The sequence below is a fragment of the Thyridium curvatum genome (genome assembly GCF_004353045.1).
Source record: "Thyridium curvatum strain D216 chromosome Unknown NODE_75_length_202845_cov_76.514972, whole genome shotgun sequence".
Taxonomy (NCBI): domain Eukaryota; kingdom Fungi; phylum Ascomycota; class Sordariomycetes; order Thyridiales; family Thyridiaceae; genus Thyridium; species Thyridium curvatum.
Window position 1 is genome coordinate 137,149 of NW_022156830.1, and position 19,698 is coordinate 156,846.

Below are 19,698 nucleotides of genomic sequence, written 5' to 3' on the forward strand. Positions count from 1 at the left end.
TGCTGTCAAAGATCGATTGATGTGTACGCTGTAAATGTAGAGATGGGCTGGATCTGGTCCCTGGACACAGCCATATGTAAAACCATTTTGTGCAACGGGATATCTGAACGAGCTGTCTGTTATTCTTTTTTGGGACTGTGACTTCCTATCCTCAGAAGGATCTGGAGACGGGAAGATCACGTTGAATCTGTGGCTCAATAATTCTGTTTTCAAGATTTCACATTTCCATGATCCCTAAAACGACTGAGAACACCCTCCGCGTTGCTCCCATTGTTAATAGCCTTGAGGACTTTGCCGCACATGGCCAGCAAATAAGCCACTGGCAGAGAGAACACACAGATGCAAAGCTCCTCTGGAAATCATGATGTTGTCTTTGCTGTTGAGCGGGGCGATAATGATTCGAAGTTCACCAGAAGATCTTAATGCTGATGATGCATATCCTCATTCAAATGACATGGCTTAGCCCACTACCTAAAATCGATAGGTCGAAGCATTGCGCTTCAAAGTTAGGATGTGTTAGGATGTGGCTTATAGACAGTTGCTGGTGCCTCTTTGGCCACTGGAGGAGTGTTGTTGTTCTCAAAGAACAAACTTGAAGGTCTTATAGACATAGGAGGCCACATCGTTGGAACATTGAAGCTATAGCCGTCAGGTCCGTCTCACCTTGCGTTTATCAGCAGTGGTGATTAAGTCTGCTCCCCAGCGCTGTGGTACTTCTAACTCCACTGCAACTTATGCCGGCAACCGCGACTTGTTTGCCCTCTCCAACTTAACACTCAGGCACCAGCAAACCCAACACTGAAGGGCCTGAACGGTTCCCAACTCCGCCCACGCTTCAACGCGTCACACCGCGACGGCCTGGCCCAAAATTCAAGGTCCTTGTCTATTGTCCCTTTTCGTTACATCCCCCGCCTGTTGTGACACTGGGCTGCGCCGCGCCGCGCCTGGTCGTCAAAGCAACCCTTCGGAGCCGCAAGTATGTCCAAACACATGCTTCCAGCATCAAACGCCACTTCCGCCCTTTCCCCTTCCAGCAGAAGCACCAAGAAGAGGAAGGATACGACTCAAGGAGGATGTGATCACTTCAGTGCTTCTTTACCAGCGATCCCCAAGCGAGTCAAAACAGCCGTTGCCGACGCACTCTTTCCGTCATCTGCGACAAGTGATATCTCGAGGATCACGCCCGGACCGGGACAGGATTTTAGCATCAACCTTGCCCGGAGGAGTCTTTTCACATCCTCACGGAGTACGACACCTGCACTGAAGCATGAGGCAGACGCGACTTCTGAATCCTTCTTCCACATTCCCCAGTCTCACGGCTCAGCCAAGTCGATGGTCACATCGGCCTCCACAACTATGCGACCTCCGAAACAAAAGACTCACGCACATATCGCGCCCCGGAAATCTGTGCGAAGTCAGAGTTATGAATGTGAGGAGTTCGAGGTTACGACGTCGCCTGTGCAAGCCCTCCAGCCGCAGGCGGAACAGGCCACACAGAATACTGCCTCAAAGAAAGCATCGCCTCCTGGATTAGACATTCCTCCTCAGCAGCCAGGTTGGTCAGGCTTTCAAAGTCTTAGACCCGTTCCCGGAAGCCCCAATCTTCAACGGAAGCACGTGCCGAATGTGAACTCGTCAGTATTTGACAACTCAGATGTCTGGAACTATATTCGGTCTTATTTAACATCGTGCCCGAAGTCGACAGTCCGCAGCCTTGACATTCCTCTCCTTGGTTATCCCCTACAGCGCACTCTGAGTGTCAGCTGGCAGCAGAGGCTCCGCAAACACGGGGCACGCGCAACTCACTCCAGGGACTTTACCGCCTGCCTGGTCTTTCTGACGGGCTCGAAGGGCCTCTGCACCAATTGCAGCGGCAAAGCAGAACAACCCTTTGAAGAGTGTATCGCACTGCCCGCTGGAGTATCACAGGAGCTGACAGAGCACTTTGGCGTGTTTTCCTGCAGCAACTGCTTCGTTCAGTCTCACTCTCATCCATGTGTCTTCGTCCGGCTGCAAAACCAAGCAAGAACGCCGACGCCTGGAACGGCCAACTCTACCCGTTTAACGATGGGCACGTTTACCTCAACGGATGGAGTGCTTGAACCGTCCAGACCTCAGAGGAACGGGGTATCTGAGTCAAGTGATGGTAACCCTGCTGTCAAGCAGTATCCTTTGGCTTCGGTGGACTCAAAGATGGACCCAGCCATCCAGGCTGCCGAAGAGGCACCGACGTTAGAAGGGGAGACTTGGGAATTCGCACCAGGTCGGGTGCGTGTAGCCACCGACAAAGGTCTCGAAGGTGTGTTATTCACGACAGGTGCTCACAACTCACAAGTGTTGCTTGCTGACAAGACACGACAGATGTGGCATTTTCAAATGCTTACCTGAACCACAACCAGTCCATACAGATTTCAGACCAAGTAGCATGCCGTGTTGTTACCATCAAGGCATGCACCTCGCATTCATTCACGGTCGATCCAGACCGGATGCAGGTGTGTTTTGTTGCATCCGGAAAACTCTCGGTTAAGATACAGGGGAAGGACTTCAAGCTGGGTCCGCATGGTTTGATCAAAATCAACCCTGGAGTCTCAGTTACCGTAGAGAACTGGCATTATGTCGACGCCAAGGTCCAGATCACCGCCATTGTTGTTGATTGAGGCTTTTTGGGACGTGGAGCAAGGATACCCTGGTTGGCCTGGTGTATCGGACTGAATTCAAGATGGCTGATTCAAACCCCCGCAGAGCGCCATGTTGTAGGATAGAAAAGGATATGGATATGAAAAGAAGAATGGAAGAGGGAGGCATTATCTGTCTCTATCTCGGGAATAAAATACTGTTCCTAGCTAATTCTGGAACAATCCGGAAAGATTCTCTCCGTTCTTCCCGGAAATTTGATGATTGATGACACAAAATAACGTAGAGTTTCTATTCTTGAATTTATGTGTTATTCTCTTGCAGCTCCTTGAGAGATCTTCATGGCAAGATATCTCCATCCAGTCCTTCATTTACAAGGTCGAACCAGAGCCCCGAGTAGCCAGCTTCTCGTGCTTTTCTGATATACTTGACGAATCGAAGCTCTATCTCAGGGTGGGGCTGTCGGAACCTCTTTGATTCCAATGACCTGAAGACATCTTCGCCCTGCTCAGGGATCTCAAGCATGGCCAGGAAGAGCGGGAAGTCGATGCACCAGCCTGTGGCACCGTTCACGGGCCAAGAGACGAGCGGAGACATCTCAGTTAGGATGTTCTTTGCGTAGGCGCAAGCGGTGCTGTCCTCGGTACCAAGCGGGTACCGCAATCGGTGAATAAGAAGAAGCGCCGCAAGACGGTACAGGCGGGCTTGAGACTGCATGATCGCCACTTCTGATGCCGAGTATCGGCTGTAGAACTGTGGTGATAGGGAAGGGGCCCATGAGAGGATGGCCTGCTCGATATCCGCATACGGGTCTTGGTCGCCCGACGTCCAGGTGCGCTCTCGCGCCGCTGCTGTTTTGACCTGGAAGCTGCGCTCACAGAGATCATAGAGCAAAGGCAACAGAGACCAGCAAATGCCAACGGATCTGTCGACGGTGTCTGTCGCGCAGGCCGACACCCTGACGATGGGCATCTCGCGCCTAACCAGGGAGTCGATGGTGTCGACCAGAACGGTGACCAGAGTGATGCCGTAGAGGTCTGGTCTCTGCGACAGAGCCGGGAACCAGTCGCGAACAGAGAGCAGCGCGGCACGCGTGATGACGCGGGTTGAAGTGCATGGAGTCATGGAATTGTATACGAGGAGGATCTGGCCGAGCATGACTACCGCTGCTGCGTCTTCCACGTGGGAGATCAATACTCTTGATGATACGTGTCTCAGGCTGCGGAGGCATTGAGCAGCTATTGTTAGATCCTCTCGGTCCGGATGCGCGATGAGTTTTCTTTGCGTGTACATCCGGTGGAGCACGGCCAAGTAGGCGTCGGCGATGAGGCGCGGAGAGCGATGGTACAGCCGCAGCACGGTGTGGTGGTATGAGTCGGCGAATGTCGGGCCCAGCATGAAGTGGCGATGGGTTTCAAAGAAGCCCTCTCTCGTCAAGAGTACATTGTCGACGAGTGGGTATGTGCAAGTTGGTGATTTGAGACTGTGGAGGTTCAAGCTGAACTGCCTTTTGCCATGCTCGAAGGTAGGTGAAGAGTTCAGCCTGGCTTGGACAGGGCTTGAAGGGGCCGTCTTGATGATCGCCTGCGCCCGAGCGCTGCTTGAGGCCGCGTCATTGAGATCGGTAGATTCTTCATAGCTCTGTGAAGGCTCAGAAGATAGAGATACAATAGAGGTGGTGCCAGAGAGGAACGATTTCAGAATTGGCCTCCGACCCATCCGTTTCCGTCGTCTTGGCTGGCAGGCCAAGCCCAAGCGCGAGCACCCCGAGCAAGTTGATTGGCCCTGAAGAAAGTGGCACTTCCCCTTTTGTTTGTGGCATCGCTCGCAGGCTGGGCGTGCGTCTGCGGGAGATCGAGAGACTCTGCGCGTTCCGTCAACGGAGCCAGTTTCAGGGTCAACATCCATCTCCGTAGCGCTGAGCGTTGTAACACTATGAGCCCATTGTCCCTTACTCGAAGTGAGTCCGCTAGCTGGATATATTTGGGACGGCGAAGCCCGAAGAATGGCGCGGATACGACCCCGTAAACGTTTTCATATCACAAATAGCTGGCAGAGAATCGAAACTCCGAGGGTCGTCGTTGAGGAACGGGAGCGGTTTAAAGGGTGGATCAACCTCCCACGATCGCCGCTTTACCCGAAATAGAAAAAAGTTACCGGACCCACCCAACTCTCTTGGGTGTTAGTTACCGAGTTAGCTAGGTAGCCCATGGCGAATTTGACGACGCTTGTTGATCCCGTCTCGTGGCCAGCTGGACCCATCTCCCTGACCAACCCCTTCTAACATTCTGCTGGCAACCCCTCGACTGGCTATTCCCTTGAGCTGTTGTCTTGTCTCTTATTGCTACCGGTCTGAAGCCATCCATCCCCTATGCCCACCGGATCAGGGGCATCGAAACCATCATGGCAGACAAGAACGAATTTCAGAGATTCGCAAGTAGGTGGCGCGTACAACTTGAAGCTAGGAATGTTACTGACACTGACAGGTCCGAACGAGCTTCGCAATGTCGTGCGTGAGGACCTGGGCATCTTCTATGCGGTGATCGTCGCTGCCATATATGACGTTGAAAATGGCGTTGATGTTTCAACACCTGCCTCCTTTTTCGCACCACTAAGAAGATGCATTGAGAAGCACCCTCAATTGTGCGTCACAGTTGGCGACATGCATGCCCTCAAACCATTCTATCAGAGAGTGCCTGTTATCAACCTCAAGGACCACATCTTCATCCTAGATACCACCGGCGATGACGGCTACTCTGGTATCGAGAAGTTTTTAGCAACCGATCTTGATCAACCCTTCAAATCCGGAATTCCACCGTGGAGGATTAGCGTCATACCATACCGAGGCCGATGCTTTGTGTCTTTTGCTTACTCACATACCATTGGCGATGGCACATCCGGAGCTGCTTTCCACCGCACCTTTCTCGAAGGCTGGAGGAGCTTGCCACCGTCAGAGTCCGCAGAGCCCGAGGTGGTTGAGACCCCAGCCAGGCCATTTCCGCCTCCCTTCGACACTGCGCAGAGACTGCCAATATCTTTGTCCTTCATGCTGGCACCGATACTTTCTCTAATCCTCCCCACGAGCATCTACAACTGGCTCGACCTTCGATCCCCTGCTTCGCCTGGCGACAAAGGGACGTTCCAAGGCAGCCTTGTCTTCATGCCAGAGCCGGACCGGTCAGCAACGCAGCTGTCACTTCAAGAGATTGACGCAAACACCCTGCAGAACGCCATCAACGTGGCAAGAAAGCATGACGCAAAGCTCACAGGCGTCCTGCATCAAGTCATCGTCCGAGCTCTCAGCCGTGCCGTACAAGACAGCAACATCACCAACTTTGTCTCGCAGACACCCCTCAACCTACGGCGTGCTATCGGTGCTTCGGACGACGAGATGGGAAACTTTGTCTCCGCTTCCTACCTTCGCCATCCCAAGACGGAGCCTTCGGAGGAGTTTTCGGAAGAAGAATGGGCCCGAGCTCGTGAGGACACACGCCGGCTTGCCCAAGATGCGGCAACCTTGCAGGATCAACCAATAGGACTGCTTAGATTGTTGCCCAACATACGGTCCTGGATCCTAGGTAAAGTCGGGAAGGGGCGAGAATGCTCATACGAGCTGAGTAATATCGGCTCCTTCGACAGTGGCGATAGCCAGGCAATTGGGCAGGGAACCCGAGCCAAGGTCACGAAGGTGGTATTCACGCAGCCAGGACACGTTATTGGCCAATCGTTGGCTTTCAGCTTCGCAGCTGTCAAAGGTGGAAGCCTCATGTACACCGTCACCTGGAAGCTAGGATCTACTGGCCTCACAGATGACGAAGAGAGGAAGTTCGTGGAGGGTATTTGCGCCTCGATTCGAAAAGACCTTGAACATCTCATGTAACGATCAGCTTAATATCCATGTACTAGTGTACGCTATGAAACGCAAAAGGCCTCTTGATTTCTTTGGTGGTGCAAATGCTCATAACATTGGAAATTACAACATGGTCCCTTCTAACAGATCCAGCCCCCATCGATCAGCTGTACAGTCCCGGTGATATATTTGCTCTCGTCACAAAGGAGCCAGCAAACAAGGGACGCGATTTCCGATGGCTGTCCCTCCCTTTTGATCTTCTGTATTGTTGGCATCTCCTCGCCGTTTCGAGCCTCGATGACGCTTTCATACATGGGAGTCCTAAATGTGCCACTTGTGAAGGTTAGCCCTCAGCCAAGGGAATCTGGCATCCGGCTTGTAATCACTTACGGCGCAATGGCATTGACACGAATGCTTCTTGTCGGCCCCACGTCGCAAGCTGCGCACTTCGTCAGTCCAATCACGCCGAACTTGGACGCTCCGTAGCTGGCGTTGTTTTCGAACCCCTGCACGCCCGCAACACTGGATGCATTAACGATGCTGCCTTCATCCTTCATATGGCGTAACTGCGCCCGCATGCAGTACATGACTCCCGTCAGGTTCACCCCCAGCACAAAGTCCCAGTCGCTCGAGACAGTCTCTGCTACCGAGTGCGTCCCAAATGTCTTTGGGAGCACGCCTGCCAGGTTGACGCCGCCGTCGAGAGGACCGAACTGGGCTACCGTATCCTCGATCCAAGCGTCAACGGAACTTTCGTCACGCACGTCTACCACGCGCGCCATGGTGTCTCCGCCAGATTGGCGGACTTTGTCGGCAGCAGCCATCAGTGGCCCTTCCTGGATATCAGCCATGGAGACTTTGGCACCGCGTGCGGCTAGCATTTTGGCCGTCTCAAAGCCCATGCCACCACTGGCGCCCGTGATGGCGATGACCTTGCCTTGTAGGTTGGTCGACATGATGGGGGGCAGCACAGAAGCTTGGAGGGCTATGGGAGAGCAACTTCTCAGATTGTGCAAGATTGTCCTATTTCTTGATGTTGACCAAGTCTACGGCGAGTGATGCACGAGGTGACATGACACCAATGATGAGCTTCAAGACGCTTCTATACAAATCTGAGTTTAAGATCCAAACCCTCGTGTCTTCGTTCCCCCATTTCGCTGATTGATACCGGCCGGACACTGCCGTGTGGCTCTCCGACTCTACTTTCGACTCTGATTACGGGCTTCTTCAAGGCACTCCGAGCCATAACTTCATTCGTCTATAACTTCGATCCCTTGAGATCGCTAAAACTTACAGGATGGCCAGCTCAGCCTATCAGCTGAGATCCAGTCCGGTCTTAATGACCGAAAGAAAAGTGGGAACGACCTGGGGAAGTCGGAAAGGGTTATGCGGGGAAATAGGGTTTCGGATGTTCTCATCCATCTTCCCCACACTCGTGAACTGCTTCGGCCTCTCCTGCGTCGAACTGGCCTCTATCTTCATGGCTAGTAAGAAGCTTGGTTCGATTAAACCATTGAAGTCAGACGTATGTGATCAAGAAGTACTATTCAGTCTGACAGGATAGGTACAACTGCGTATTGGATTAATGGGATGAATAGAAAGAGTCGGTCTAGGCAAGCGTCTTGTAGATTTAGAAGTCATACCTAAGCCGCTAGTACTCCAAACTACGATGATGATAAGGTGTCTTCAAATGCGGGGGTGGTTGTTTGTTCCATCCCTGTCTTCCACCAATTTCCCATACTGTATATTTCATAGGATATTGAATTTCTGTGCCGGATGACATTGGAGATACTGGCTTGAGAGTGATTCTACTTCATCTTAGAAGACTTGTATCAGTGGAAGGCGAATGGACTCAAGCAGCTGGTTTGAGGGCGCCCCCGTTGCAGGGGAGGCGACGATGCCTCAAGAAGCCACACCTGAGACTCAGAACGGAGGCGAGGAGGGAGCGAGAAGAAAACAGTCCCAGGCACCGAAACAGCTGGCATGTTTGAGCTGCCGGCGCAAAAAGGTCAAGGTATGAGACTCAATCTTTCACTTCATTCAACGTAGAGAACTGACTGCATCATCCATGCAGTGTCGACCGGGCCCGCGAGGATCAAGCACTTGCAGTCTCTGTCACAGGCTTCAGGTCGAATGCGATGTCCCGTACTTTGACGAGCGCCGGCGTGCACACTCACGGAAGCTCATCGAAGACCTTCGAGCAGAGAACGCCCGTCTCAAAGCCGAGCTAGAAGAACACCGTACTGTCTGTCTCATGGGCGATAATATGGGCGATGTTTATCAAGACTGGATGTCTGAAGAACAATCCGAGAGCCTCTCTCCGGCATCTTGCTCGACTAAGTCTGATAACATGATTGTGCGGCTTTGTGGAGGGCAGAGACAGCTTAACAGTGATCGCGATGGCAGACTGCGTTTCTTCGGCCCTACATCGAGTCTTCATCTGTTGGAAAGCGTGACATCGTCCGTCCTGATCCGCGAGTCTAACGGTACCACGTGTCCAGTGTGGCAAGACGACTTTCCTCTCGAGGTGCAGAATCACCTCCTTGATCTCTATTGGACGTACTTACATCAGGTTCTACCATGGTGAGTAATATCGCCAGCGATGTATTTCTATGCCGCTGACACCATGTTAGTATTCATAAAGAAGGTACAAAGGGGCTGGCCTTGATCGTAGACCTATGTCGCTGACTTATCGGTCCAGCATTTCTTAGAGATATGCAGAATGGCGACACCCAATACTGCAGCACGCTCCTGTTGTACTGCATCCTCACCCGAGCGGCTGCGATATCGAATCAGCCAGGACTCCGTGCTCTGGCACTGGCAGATGACGCGGAAGATGACCCTCCTTATCTAGTTCGAAAGTGTGTCCAGCTATTAGAAACGGAGTTAGACAACCCAGGAATCACTACTGCGCAGTCACTTCAGTTACTCAGCGAGATGCATTGCGCTATATCTCATGACACCAAGGGGTGGATGTACGCTGGTAAACTGATACCAAGTTCATTTCCGGAGCGGACAACTGCTGATGTCACAACAGGTGGCGCGGGCAGATTGGCATATGAGCTTGGACTTCACAGCAATAGCGAACAACTCAACACCAGCCTGTCCAGCTTGGATATTGAAGTGAGGCAAATCACTTTTTGGAGTTGCTTCAACCTTGACCGGTATATAAATATCTATGATTATACGATTGGATATTGGTCCCTATTACTAATCGAAGTATTGCAGCGCTTGGGCACTTTATCTTGGTCGGCCGCAGTGCGTCAGGATAGAGGACATTGATGTCAGGCGGCCCGGCGAAGGCCAGCTTGACGCGTCCAATGACATGAAGGTATCAGCCGCCTGGACAAATCTTCTGGAACTCATTGGATTGATATGTGAGATCTTGTACGTAAAGATTCGTTATCCTGATGACTCCCATCGGTCTGACCTGAACGAGGAATGGGGTACACACGCCTCGGCACCATATGACCCAAGTCGACCAAAGATTGCAGAATTGGCACTCTTCACTCGACCCTTCACTGCATTATCATGCTAAACAAACCCCAGCCGTATATCTCTTGCAGTAGGTTTTATTCAAGTACCGTCAGAAAGATTGATACATACAAGAAGTGTAACTTACCCATAACATAGTATGCAATATGCTGCAGCAATGATTCTTCTTCATCGACCATTAGCCCAATTCGGTAAAGAGATCTCATTGCAATCCTCAGCCAGCGAAATATCACGGCAGACTTGCATTAACCATGCATGCTCGATTGCACAATATCTACAAGAGTATCACGAGCAACATGGCAGTGTCTCAACCATGTCGTGGATTGCGCTGCACATCATCGCCACGGCATCGACAACACTGATAGCCAATGTCGCCGAGCGTAAGGCGAGCGCAGGTGCCAGCCAGCTCAAAGCGCTCCGCAAATGTCTCAATTCTCTCAGTGAGCTCGAAAAGAGCCACGTCGTCACCCGACGCGTCCGCAAAGTCATTCAGCATGCGATACGTTTGCTCAACCTAGATGCGGTGATCAATCCTGCAGGGTCAGCCCGCCAATTTATGAACCTGCCAACTCCGCTGTCGTTTGCTGTCACAGCCACACCCAGCGTCGACCTACAGTCTCTCCCCTTTCTCGATTTTCAGCCAACGGGGACTCAATTTGATCGTCTTAATTCTTTCGAGTCTTATTTTCTGTAAGTTGGCAGGAATCTTGTTGGATCAGGTGTTGAAAGACTTAATTGTATGCACACGTGTGAACCTAGTACAACAGAATCACAGGACTTAAAAACGCTTTTAGCTTCTTTACATAGCTCTCATGTCCTGTACGATCATATCTGTAAGACATCTAGTTGTTTCAAGTACTCCATTATAACAACCATTCGTTAAAGTCAAGGAAGGTTCAATACTCGCCAAGTCGACCATAGAAAGCGACAGCCCTCAAACACTCTACACAGCAGTTGCAGGGACAATATGATCTACTAAGATAGCTCCCTTCTCGTCCCCACTTGCCATCGATATAATCACAGTCTCCATCTCGGAGTCAGATCCCTCAATCTTCTCCTCAGGTTCCGGGACAGGCGGATAGTCGATCAAGGCAGGGTCTAAATATGTAGTTCTGCTCGTGCCGTCGTAGTCCGAAACAGTGTAGCCATTGCCGAGCCATGCCATGGGGTTGTTCTCGAGTTCATCCAGATATGTGTATTCAAAGTCTTCCCATCGCGGATGACGAAGTGCATATAACTGGTTGAGAGAGTTCCCGGGATAATATGCTTGATGCTATGTTAAAGAGACGAAGAACTGTTCAGCTCGGCATTGAAAACGTACCAATATTTCGTCCAGTTGGGTCGCCTCTCTTGAACCACGATTTACACTAGGAAGAGTTAGTAAAAGCTGTACTAGTCTGAAGAATATTACGTACTGGTTGACCAAAGATAGTTCCTTTGAGATAGGTGTTGACGTGCGCAGTATATTGCTTTACCCTTTCTTGTCTGCACGAGACTGTTAGCGGCGTAATCTCGTAATAGCTAGGTGAAAGGTGAATAACAGCCTACTTGATGCAGATCGACTTGATCTTCTCCCGAAGGATCTTCTTGACGCAAGCTATCATCATCTCGCACTCGGACTCGGAACAGAGGTAGGCATTCCCGGCGCCCGGAGCACAGTTCGGTCCAAAGTACAAGAAGCAATTAGGCATCTTGTCAACGATGCAGCCGAGGTATGCTTCTGGCTCAGGGTCCATTACTTGATTCCAAGTTATTCCATCACGGCCGATGATAGGAAATCGGCTCCTGAAGTCACTAGCATCCATGATAGTCAGCATGGGCATCTCGAAGAAGAGCGTTGACTTCTAGATACCATATGAATCCAGTAGCCCATATAATCGCATCGCACTTGTGCATGGTTCCATCGTAGGTAATGATACCATCTTCCGTCACGCACTGAATTCCCTCCGGTATCCACTCAACGTTCTTCTGAACCAGAGCTTCGAGATAGCCAGGCCCAGGAACTAATCTTCTGCACCCAGGTGGAAAATCTGGAAGAAGAGTCTTGAGAATTTCAGGTCGCGAGTCCAGCATCTTCATCATATGGTCCCTGAAGTTGGTCTCCATCTCTTTCTGTTCTGCAGAACCAAACTTGAAACCTTCTTCCGCCATATAAGCCATGATGCTATCTTCGACCTGTCTGCGGTAGGAATGATACTCTTGCGGATTCTGAGACCAGTGTCTCTTCTCTTCCTCAGGATACAAGACTACACTTTGGTGAGCATGCAATCAAATAAGTTGTCCTCCCTGTACTTACAATTGCCCTGTGATAGTTGACCCCTCTTTTCTAGCTCGGCGGCTCCAAAACCCACGGGGGCAATCCAGTTTCTAATCGTTGTTAAAATGGCAGCGGAGAATAAACAGGATTTCTGCTTAGGCTCTGACTTACTGTGATCTCATATAATGATGCACATTCTTTGCATGTCTCTGAATGTGCGGCAAGACTTGCACACCAGTAGACCCGCCTCCAACCAACGCTACCACCTTCTCTGTTGGATCGAAATTGATATCGTAGTTGGCGGTATGCATGTTGGGCCCCTTGAAAGAGTGCAATCCTGGAATTTTGGGGAACTCCCAGTTGTTCAGCATGCCTGTTGCTAATATGAGAACATCGGCCTCATCTTCAATGGTCTGGGCTATCGCGTAAGCCACTTGTTAGGTTGCAGTGAACTGACGGAGATGCAAGTACCTTGTCGTTGACCTCGTCGTATACCCGCAAGCTCCAGGTGCCCTTGTCTTCGTTCCATTGAGCGTGCTTGACAAGGTGACGGAACTTCATAAACTGGCGGACACGATATTTTGTTGCAATGTCATGGATGTAATTGTTGATCTCTCCGCCGCTGGCATAGTAGCTGGACCAATTCGGATTGTCTTCGAATAGAAAAGCAAAACATGGACTCGGAATATCGCAGGCGACACCAGGGTAGCGGTTTTCAAGCCACACACCACCCACGTCTGGAGTGAGGGTGGTTAGTTGATGCCGAATGTGCTGAAGATGAATAGTTCCACTCACCTGCGTTCTTCTCGTAGACCTGCAAGTGGACGTGCTCACCGAGATGCTGATTAAACCGGATGACCGTTGTGATTCCCGATATGCCCGCCCCAACAGTCACCACTCGCAGTCTTCTTCCAGGGTCATCGATAGGCCTGCCGATGTATGGTGCCGGGAAGTTGGCGTAGTTCAGCTGGCCGGGGTAGACCATCTCGGCGAATACCAAAGACAAGGGCAACAGCTATCAAGTGACGTATAGAGATAGCTTGAAAGATAATGTACAGGGTGATGAGCGATGTTGCTTGTTCTTGTTTCGTCTATCTGAATATTGCTGTTAACACAATCCCTTTTTCGTCGTTTTATGGTTTGCACAAGCATGGAATGAGTCTCTCAAATCTTCAATATTCGTTCTTACAGTTTTACCACTCCTTACAGTTGGTCTGGATCTCGAGGCATCTCCTCACATGCATCTGGCCCGAGTGGGACCCGGACTTGCAACATGCGTCGATGCGGAATTATGGGTCATGCTGGTTAGCTTCGGTGAATATGTCCGGGAGACCACCAACCCAATGAAGATTGGCATCGGTATCCGAAGGGTTGCCAAGACCACAAGATTGCTTCCCCAGGATCTGGGTCGTGCGTAGTTGCGGGGGAAAATACTACCTAGGATCTTAGCCTCCTGAAATATCCTTGCATTGTTTGCATACCAGCTAGTAGAGTCTATTCGAGTCTGAGGTCCTGATTGAGTCGATGTTAAGACCGCCTCTGCCTCCTTCACCGAAACGCGCGGTCTTCTTTTGATGTAGCAAATTGCTCTGCCTTGCTTAGTTTTCAATACTTCACCCACAAGAAGCGCGGTCTTAAACATGTCTGAGAACAAACAGGAAGATCTGGGCATGTCTAAGGTCGAGATGATCGAAGCTCGCACTGACAAAGATGGTTCTCCGCCCAATGAACTGCAGCAAGAATTGCACGGCACAGCAGAGGAGAAAACCACTGTCAAGGCCTGGTTGTCGATCTTTGTAAGTCATACGCGGCTTGGTTTTACAGGTAAATTGGTCCACTAACACCGGTCAGTTTCTTGCCCTGTCTTTCGGTGGCCCTTTTTGGTCAGAGGCTTTGTTTCCACGGTTCATACAACACGCTCTCGTAGCTAACCCTTGCCAGGGCCACACCGACAACTGCAGCTATTGCTTCACAGCTATTAGCCAAATTTGGCCAGGTCGAGCTCGCTGCCTGGGTGGTGCCCTGTATCACCACCGCCGCTGCTGTTTCGATTCTTCTCTTTGGAGCCAATTCCGATCTGTTCGGCCGCCGATACTTTCTCCTCGCGGCGAACGTCATGACCGCTATCGGCTATATCATCTGCGCTCTTGCTAACTCTACGTCCATGCTCATTGCTGGGCTTGTATTCAACGGCGTGGGAAGCGGAATTTGCGGCATTGCCCTCATCGCCGTACCCGAGCTGATCCCGAACCGATATCGTCATATCGGTGTGGTGCTGGCTGATGCTGTCGTTTACATCATGATTGTCATTGGGCCCATCGCGAGCCGATATGCTATTATCCACCCAGGTGATGCTTGGCGGTTCCTTTACTGGGCTGGGTTTATTGTGGAAGTTGTTGCCACCGTCGGGCTTTTCTTTCTCTACCGTGAGTTTATGATTGCCCTACGACAGCCGGAAGTCTGAAGCAATCGCTGATTTAGTTTCTTTAGATCCTCCTAAGCATCCACGCGGTATTCCCTGGAAGGAGGCACTCCGTGGTCTTGATTGGATTGGTGGCGTCTTGTTCACCATTGGCGCTGTTCTTGTCCTCTCTGGGATTGTCAACACATCATACCTAAAGAGCACCAGCCCTAAGGTTCTCGTATGTCTCTGCGTCGGTTTTGTAGTGATAATCGTGTTTGGCGCGTGGGAGAAGTTTGGACGCGTCAAGTACAAGCTCTGTCCGCCTGAGATCTTCACGAGTCATCGCGGCAGGGAGTTTACAGTGCCATTCTTCCTGACATTCATCCTGGTCGGATTCTTCTACGGGACTGCAGTAATCTATCCTACAATGCTAAGTAAGTTGTTTGCAACCTGTGCTCTACTTCTACCAGGTCTAACTTGAAAACACACAGATTCATTCTATATCGGACCGACCACCTCGGTCTCAGAAGAATTGCTTCTTACGCTGCCGAACAGTTTGCCTATTCCTATCGGTGCCACATTACTGTCCGTATTCGGGAATAAGATTGGACATTGGAAGTGGCAGATGGTAGTATCTACGTTCTCTCTCGTCCTATGGGGGAGTCTCTTGGCGATGATAACCCCTAACAACAAGGCGATCATTGTCACATTTGTCGCGTTGTGCCAGGCATCTTACGGCTGGTCAGTGTACTTGTCAGTCACATACACTCAGCTGGGCGTTCCTCAGGAAATGCTCGGTGTATCCGGCGGCCTGGCTGGAACGGCACGATATGCCGGAGGTGCGGTTGCAGCTGCATGCTACTCCAGTGCTATTGCCAATGGTATTGCGACTAAAGGTGCAGAGATCATTCCCCGGGCCGCGCTGGATGCAGGATTACCAGCGAATCTGGTTCCCCAGGTGCTAGCTGCGGCTTCACAGGGTGCGGCTGCGCTCTCCAAAATCCCAGGCGTAAGCCAAGAGGTAATCGATGCTGTTGGCACAGCGTACAAGTATTCTGCTGCGTTTGGGCTACGGCAAGTCACATTTACAACCATTTCAATATCCAAGCTGACCTGATACCCAGAAACGCTGCTCTGGCATCGATGGCCTTCGGCGTCGTGGGAATCATCTTGGCACTCCTGTGCGAGGGTATCGAATCCAAGATGACCAAGAAGATTGAAGTCTTCCTTGAGAACGACGCGTTTGCCGATAAGAACAAGTATCATTGATTTTGGGTCCCCTTTTTGGCCTGGTCAACTCGAAAGCTGTACACAAACCTTGCCCTGGCGGCGCCTTCGATGATAGCATGATGGAATTGAACACATATTGCACCATTCTTCTACAGTTTGAAATCATTGATTCAACCAAGCCATGCGATGTCTATTCGGAGGCCTCATACGAGATACCCCTCATGATTCTTGCCATTGTATCGTTGCAATATTCTGGTTGCTTCCGGTCAAACACCTCTCCAGCACTGATTTCCATTGCCCGGCCCGTCGCATTGGGGTCATGTACAAGATCCATGATTGCACCGACAACCTCTTCGATTGGTGTGAAGTCCCGGGTACCAAACTGAGACCACGTGTCGGCCGAATGGAGTGTTGTGCGTATAGCGCCAGGCAGTATGCAGTTGACCCGAATGCCATCCTGTCGAAGACGCTCGCTCATCGAACGCATCAAGCCAAGAACGCCGTGTTTAGCAGCCGTATACAATGGCAGGTCGGGTGATGAGTAAATCGATGCAGCTATTGCTCATATGCGTTAAAACTGGATTTCATTTCGAGGACCTTCCTCAACTAGTACTGTACTGACCAGATGCGGTCATGACCAGCACGCCCCCAGGTTTTGTGTTGCGGCGCATGTAATGCATCGCTAGATACGCTGAGTAGACTACCCCGGTGAGGTTGACATCTTGCACAGTCATCGACGGTGCTGCTGGAGGCCAATAGTTGACGATATCATAGAAGTCTGCTTTTCCAGCAATCCCAGCATTGGCAAAGACAAAGTCAACTCGGCCATACTCGATAAAGGTCTCCTCAAAGACACTGGACTGTTCCGAATAGATGGTTACGTTGGCCTTCTTGAAAACTGCATTGTTCCCCAGCTTCTCGACTGTCTTTTGGCCCTGGTATTCGTTGACGTCGACGATGACAGTGAACCAGCCCTCTTGGGCTAGACGTTGAGCGACTGCAAACCCCATGCCAGCGCCACCGCCTGTGATGATTGCGACCTGCATCACGAATTCAGCTTGAGAGGAAGCAGAAGAAGCGAGCAAACACAGGCAGGAGAAAGCCTTTCCCCATTTTCCCAATCGTCGTGTTGGACTTCTCATGGACCAGAATGTCATGAAATTGTTATGTAATTGACAATTGATCAGGGTGCTTGAGGTAGTTGCGGATGTAAAGGCCGCGTCTCCAACGTCAGGTGGGTCTTAACCGTATACTGAACCCGGACGCTTTAGCCCTCGGACAATATTACCGACACATGATAGGATTGGAAGCCCAATGATTCACTAGCCTCCAGCTGACCACTACCCTTAGAAGATTTGCAGATGCTTCCATGTGCCAGTCGTATCCCGCGCTGGCCCCGTGTCCGGTGTCTAAGTCCGGGAGATTGAGGGTTCCGCTTCGGTGAAGGTCGCCACAAGCCGTGCCACTCTCCGCCCCAATCGTAGTAGTAACATAGCTAGAAGAAAGATTCGATACAAAGCATACTAAGAGACCGGCCATAATAAACATCTCATACAATAGCGCCTGTCGACGAGTAAGATCTCCTCTCTAACCAGACTTTCATTGTTCAATATCGCTTAGAACCTCTGAACTCTCCCGCCCTTGATTATACCAGAATATGGCTGCCGTTGCAATCCAACAGGCAAACGTTTGCCAGACCAAAGGCATGCATAGTTCAGTGACGATACAAGAGATCTCTCCTCCAACCAGCTGCCCAGCGAATCAAACCAATACTACCAATGGCGTCGACGAAGCATCACTACCACAAAGGCGGAATGGCGAAAGGGGTTATTATAGGAATGAAGAGCTCGGAGGACCAATCCACTCGGAAAGACACATGACAATTCTAGTTGTCGGAGCTGGTGCATCTGCTCTCTGTTTCGCGTACAAGCTTCAGCGGTCGTTCCAGAACTTCACTCTCAGACTGTACGAGAAGAACCCGGAGATTTCAGGAACGTGGTATGAGAACCGGTATCCAGGCTGTGCCTGCGACGTACCAAGTCATAACTACGTCTACTCCTGGGAGCCAAAGTACGATTGGTCTGCAGTCTACGCTGGCAGCGCTGAGATCAAAGAATACTTCAAGTGGTTTGCCGCCAAGCACGATCTGAACCAGTACATTACAGTCAACCGAGAGGTTTGCAATGCCCGCTGGCATGATGACAAGGCTCGATGGGAAGTTTGCATCCGAGATGTGAATACAGGACAGGTCAACACTGAGTTCTGCGATTTGTTTATCAATGCTAGCGGCATCCTCAACAACTGGAGATGGCCGGAAATCGAGGGTCTCAAAGATTTCAAAGGGACTCTGCTACACAGCGCCAACTATGATGAATCGGCTGACCTCACAGGTCAGAGGGTTGGTCTGATTGGGAATGGGTGAGTGAACTTGTGAGACCGCAGACGTAACTAGAGCTAACATTCGGGAGCTCATCCGGAATCCAGATACTACCTGCTATCCAACCTCATGCTAAATCAGTTGTTACCTTTCTGAGGACACCTACCTGGGTGACACCACTCAAAGGATTCGAGCAGCACTCCTACACCAAGCAAGAGCAGGAAGAGTTCGCGACGAAGCCAGGTGTGCTTTTGAACTGGAGGAAACAGACAGAGAGCAACGTCAACAACATTTACACCATGTTTCTTAATGGAAGCAAACTTCAGGAGACGACGAAGCGCCGGGTTGATATGCAGATGAGAGCAAAGCTGCTGCGTCCTGACCTCCGAGAGAAACTCATTCCCAAGTGGGACTTCGGATGCCGGCGAATGACACCGGGGATCGACTATTTGGAGACACTGCAAGCAGACAACGTTGAATTCGCATTCGGAAATATCGACAGAGTTACAGCAGACGGCTGTGTGGTCGGTGACAAGGAGCACCCTCTTGACGTGCTCATTTGTGCTACGGGGTTTGACGTCTCTTTCAAGCCGCGCTTTCCTATCATCGGTCTCGACGGTCAGAATCTCCAGGATCTCTGGGGTAAGGAGGCCCACTCGTATCTCGGTGTGGCAGCTCCAGCGCAACCCAACTACCTTCATTTCCTGGGACCAAACTGTCCCATTGGGAGCGGTCCACTCGTGGGCGCCATCGGTACGTACCTACTCCCCCCAGCCAGATGGTAGATCATAGCCAGCATTAGTTGACCAGTCGACCAGAGGCTCAAGCAGATTACATGCTCCGCTGGTGCGATCGGTGGCAGACTGAAAACATCCACTCGTTCACTCCGAAGCTCGATGCCATTGAAGACTTCGCAGCACGAACGGACCTCTTCATGCGGGACACCATCTGGAAGAGCGGTTGCCGCAGTTGGTACAAGTCGCACACTATTGATGGCCGCGTTTCTGCTCTGTGGCCGGGCAGCTCGTTGCATTACTTTGAGGCAATGCAGTATGTCCGTGCAGATGACTGGGATGTGCGCTACACCGGCAATCGCTTTGACTGGCTTGGTAACGGATTCAGCCAGACTGAGTGCGACGACACATGCGACTGGGCCTATTATATCCGGGATCAGGATGATTCCCCTTACTTGAGCAAGGGAAAAGCCCGTCAAGTGCTCACAAAGAGTGGGACGATGAAACATGAGGTTGAAGAGGACGACGAGAATGACATGGACTGGAAAGCGTGGTGCTGAGCAGGTAGCTATAATTAGGCTCTTATTGACATACACTATACGGTTCGAAGGCTCTCTGAAAGTATTCTAAGTTGTTGCCCACCATCTTAGGTCACTGTTGTTATTGCTTAAGCTTTTTGCCCATCTGTTACTTTGGGTTATCCCCTCGTAGTTCACC

At 51.0% G+C, this 19,698-nt stretch overlaps 9 protein-coding genes across 9 annotated transcripts; 5 read left to right on the top strand and 4 right to left on the bottom strand.

Moving 5' to 3' along the window:
- Positions 1 to 978: 978 nt before the first annotated feature.
- E0L32_009869 (uncharacterized protein) lies at positions 979 to 2,657 on the top strand (the record flags this gene model as incomplete). Its single annotated transcript, XM_031144879.1, has 2 exons — positions 979 to 2,299; positions 2,362 to 2,657. The coding sequence occupies 2 exons, from the start codon at positions 979 to 981 to the stop codon at positions 2,655 to 2,657; spliced, it is 1,617 nt and encodes a 538-aa protein (XP_030990391.1).
- Positions 2,658 to 2,973: 316 nt separating this feature from the next.
- E0L32_009870 (uncharacterized protein) lies at positions 2,974 to 4,542 on the bottom strand (the record flags this gene model as incomplete). The annotated part of the gene is made up of 1 exon (XM_031144880.1): positions 2,974 to 4,542. The coding sequence occupies one exon, from the start codon at positions 4,540 to 4,542 to the stop codon at positions 2,974 to 2,976; it is 1,569 nt and encodes a 522-aa protein (XP_030990392.1).
- Positions 4,543 to 5,037: 495 nt separating this feature from the next.
- On the top strand, positions 5,038 to 6,514 carry E0L32_009871 (uncharacterized protein; the record flags this gene model as incomplete). The annotated part of the gene is made up of 2 exons (XM_031144881.1): positions 5,038 to 5,071; positions 5,121 to 6,514. The coding sequence occupies 2 exons, from the start codon at positions 5,038 to 5,040 to the stop codon at positions 6,512 to 6,514; spliced, it is 1,428 nt and encodes a 475-aa protein (XP_030990393.1).
- A 110-nt stretch (positions 6,515 to 6,624) lies between these two features.
- On the bottom strand, positions 6,625 to 7,440 carry E0L32_009872 (uncharacterized protein; the record flags this gene model as incomplete). The annotated part of the gene is made up of 2 exons (XM_031144882.1): positions 6,625 to 6,817; positions 6,875 to 7,440. 2 exons carry the CDS (start codon positions 7,438 to 7,440, stop codon positions 6,625 to 6,627), a joined length of 759 nt encoding a protein of 252 aa, XP_030990394.1.
- A 941-nt stretch (positions 7,441 to 8,381) lies between these two features.
- E0L32_009873 (uncharacterized protein) lies at positions 8,382 to 10,761 on the top strand (the record flags this gene model as incomplete). The annotated part of the gene is made up of 7 exons (XM_031144883.1): positions 8,382 to 8,498; positions 8,613 to 9,067; positions 9,118 to 9,131; positions 9,186 to 9,648; positions 9,713 to 9,871; positions 10,118 to 10,669; positions 10,755 to 10,761. 7 exons carry the CDS (start codon positions 8,382 to 8,384, stop codon positions 10,759 to 10,761), a joined length of 1,767 nt encoding a protein of 588 aa, XP_030990395.1.
- A 161-nt stretch (positions 10,762 to 10,922) lies between these two features.
- E0L32_009874 (uncharacterized protein) lies at positions 10,923 to 13,221 on the bottom strand (the record flags this gene model as incomplete). The annotated part of the gene is made up of 9 exons (XM_031144884.1): positions 10,923 to 11,245; positions 11,301 to 11,346; positions 11,395 to 11,464; positions 11,528 to 11,773; positions 11,832 to 12,225; positions 12,276 to 12,346; positions 12,408 to 12,649; positions 12,708 to 12,973; positions 13,032 to 13,221. The coding sequence occupies 9 exons, from the start codon at positions 13,219 to 13,221 to the stop codon at positions 10,923 to 10,925; spliced, it is 1,848 nt and encodes a 615-aa protein (XP_030990396.1).
- Positions 13,222 to 13,876: 655 nt separating this feature from the next.
- E0L32_009875 (uncharacterized protein) lies at positions 13,877 to 15,909 on the top strand (the record flags this gene model as incomplete). Its single annotated transcript, XM_031144886.1, has 6 exons — positions 13,877 to 14,032; positions 14,088 to 14,119; positions 14,178 to 14,662; positions 14,727 to 15,074; positions 15,132 to 15,690; positions 15,765 to 15,909. The coding sequence occupies 6 exons, from the start codon at positions 13,877 to 13,879 to the stop codon at positions 15,907 to 15,909; spliced, it is 1,725 nt and encodes a 574-aa protein (XP_030990397.1).
- Positions 15,910 to 16,060: 151 nt separating this feature from the next.
- E0L32_009876 (uncharacterized protein) lies at positions 16,061 to 16,916 on the bottom strand (the record flags this gene model as incomplete). The annotated part of the gene is made up of 2 exons (XM_031144887.1): positions 16,061 to 16,425; positions 16,493 to 16,916. The coding sequence occupies 2 exons, from the start codon at positions 16,914 to 16,916 to the stop codon at positions 16,061 to 16,063; spliced, it is 789 nt and encodes a 262-aa protein (XP_030990398.1).
- Positions 16,917 to 17,527: 611 nt separating this feature from the next.
- E0L32_009877 (uncharacterized protein) lies at positions 17,528 to 19,541 on the top strand (the record flags this gene model as incomplete). The annotated part of the gene is made up of 3 exons (XM_031144888.1): positions 17,528 to 18,260; positions 18,323 to 19,000; positions 19,066 to 19,541. 3 exons carry the CDS (start codon positions 17,528 to 17,530, stop codon positions 19,539 to 19,541), a joined length of 1,887 nt encoding a protein of 628 aa, XP_030990399.1.
- Between the last annotated feature and the right edge of the window lie 157 nt (positions 19,542 to 19,698).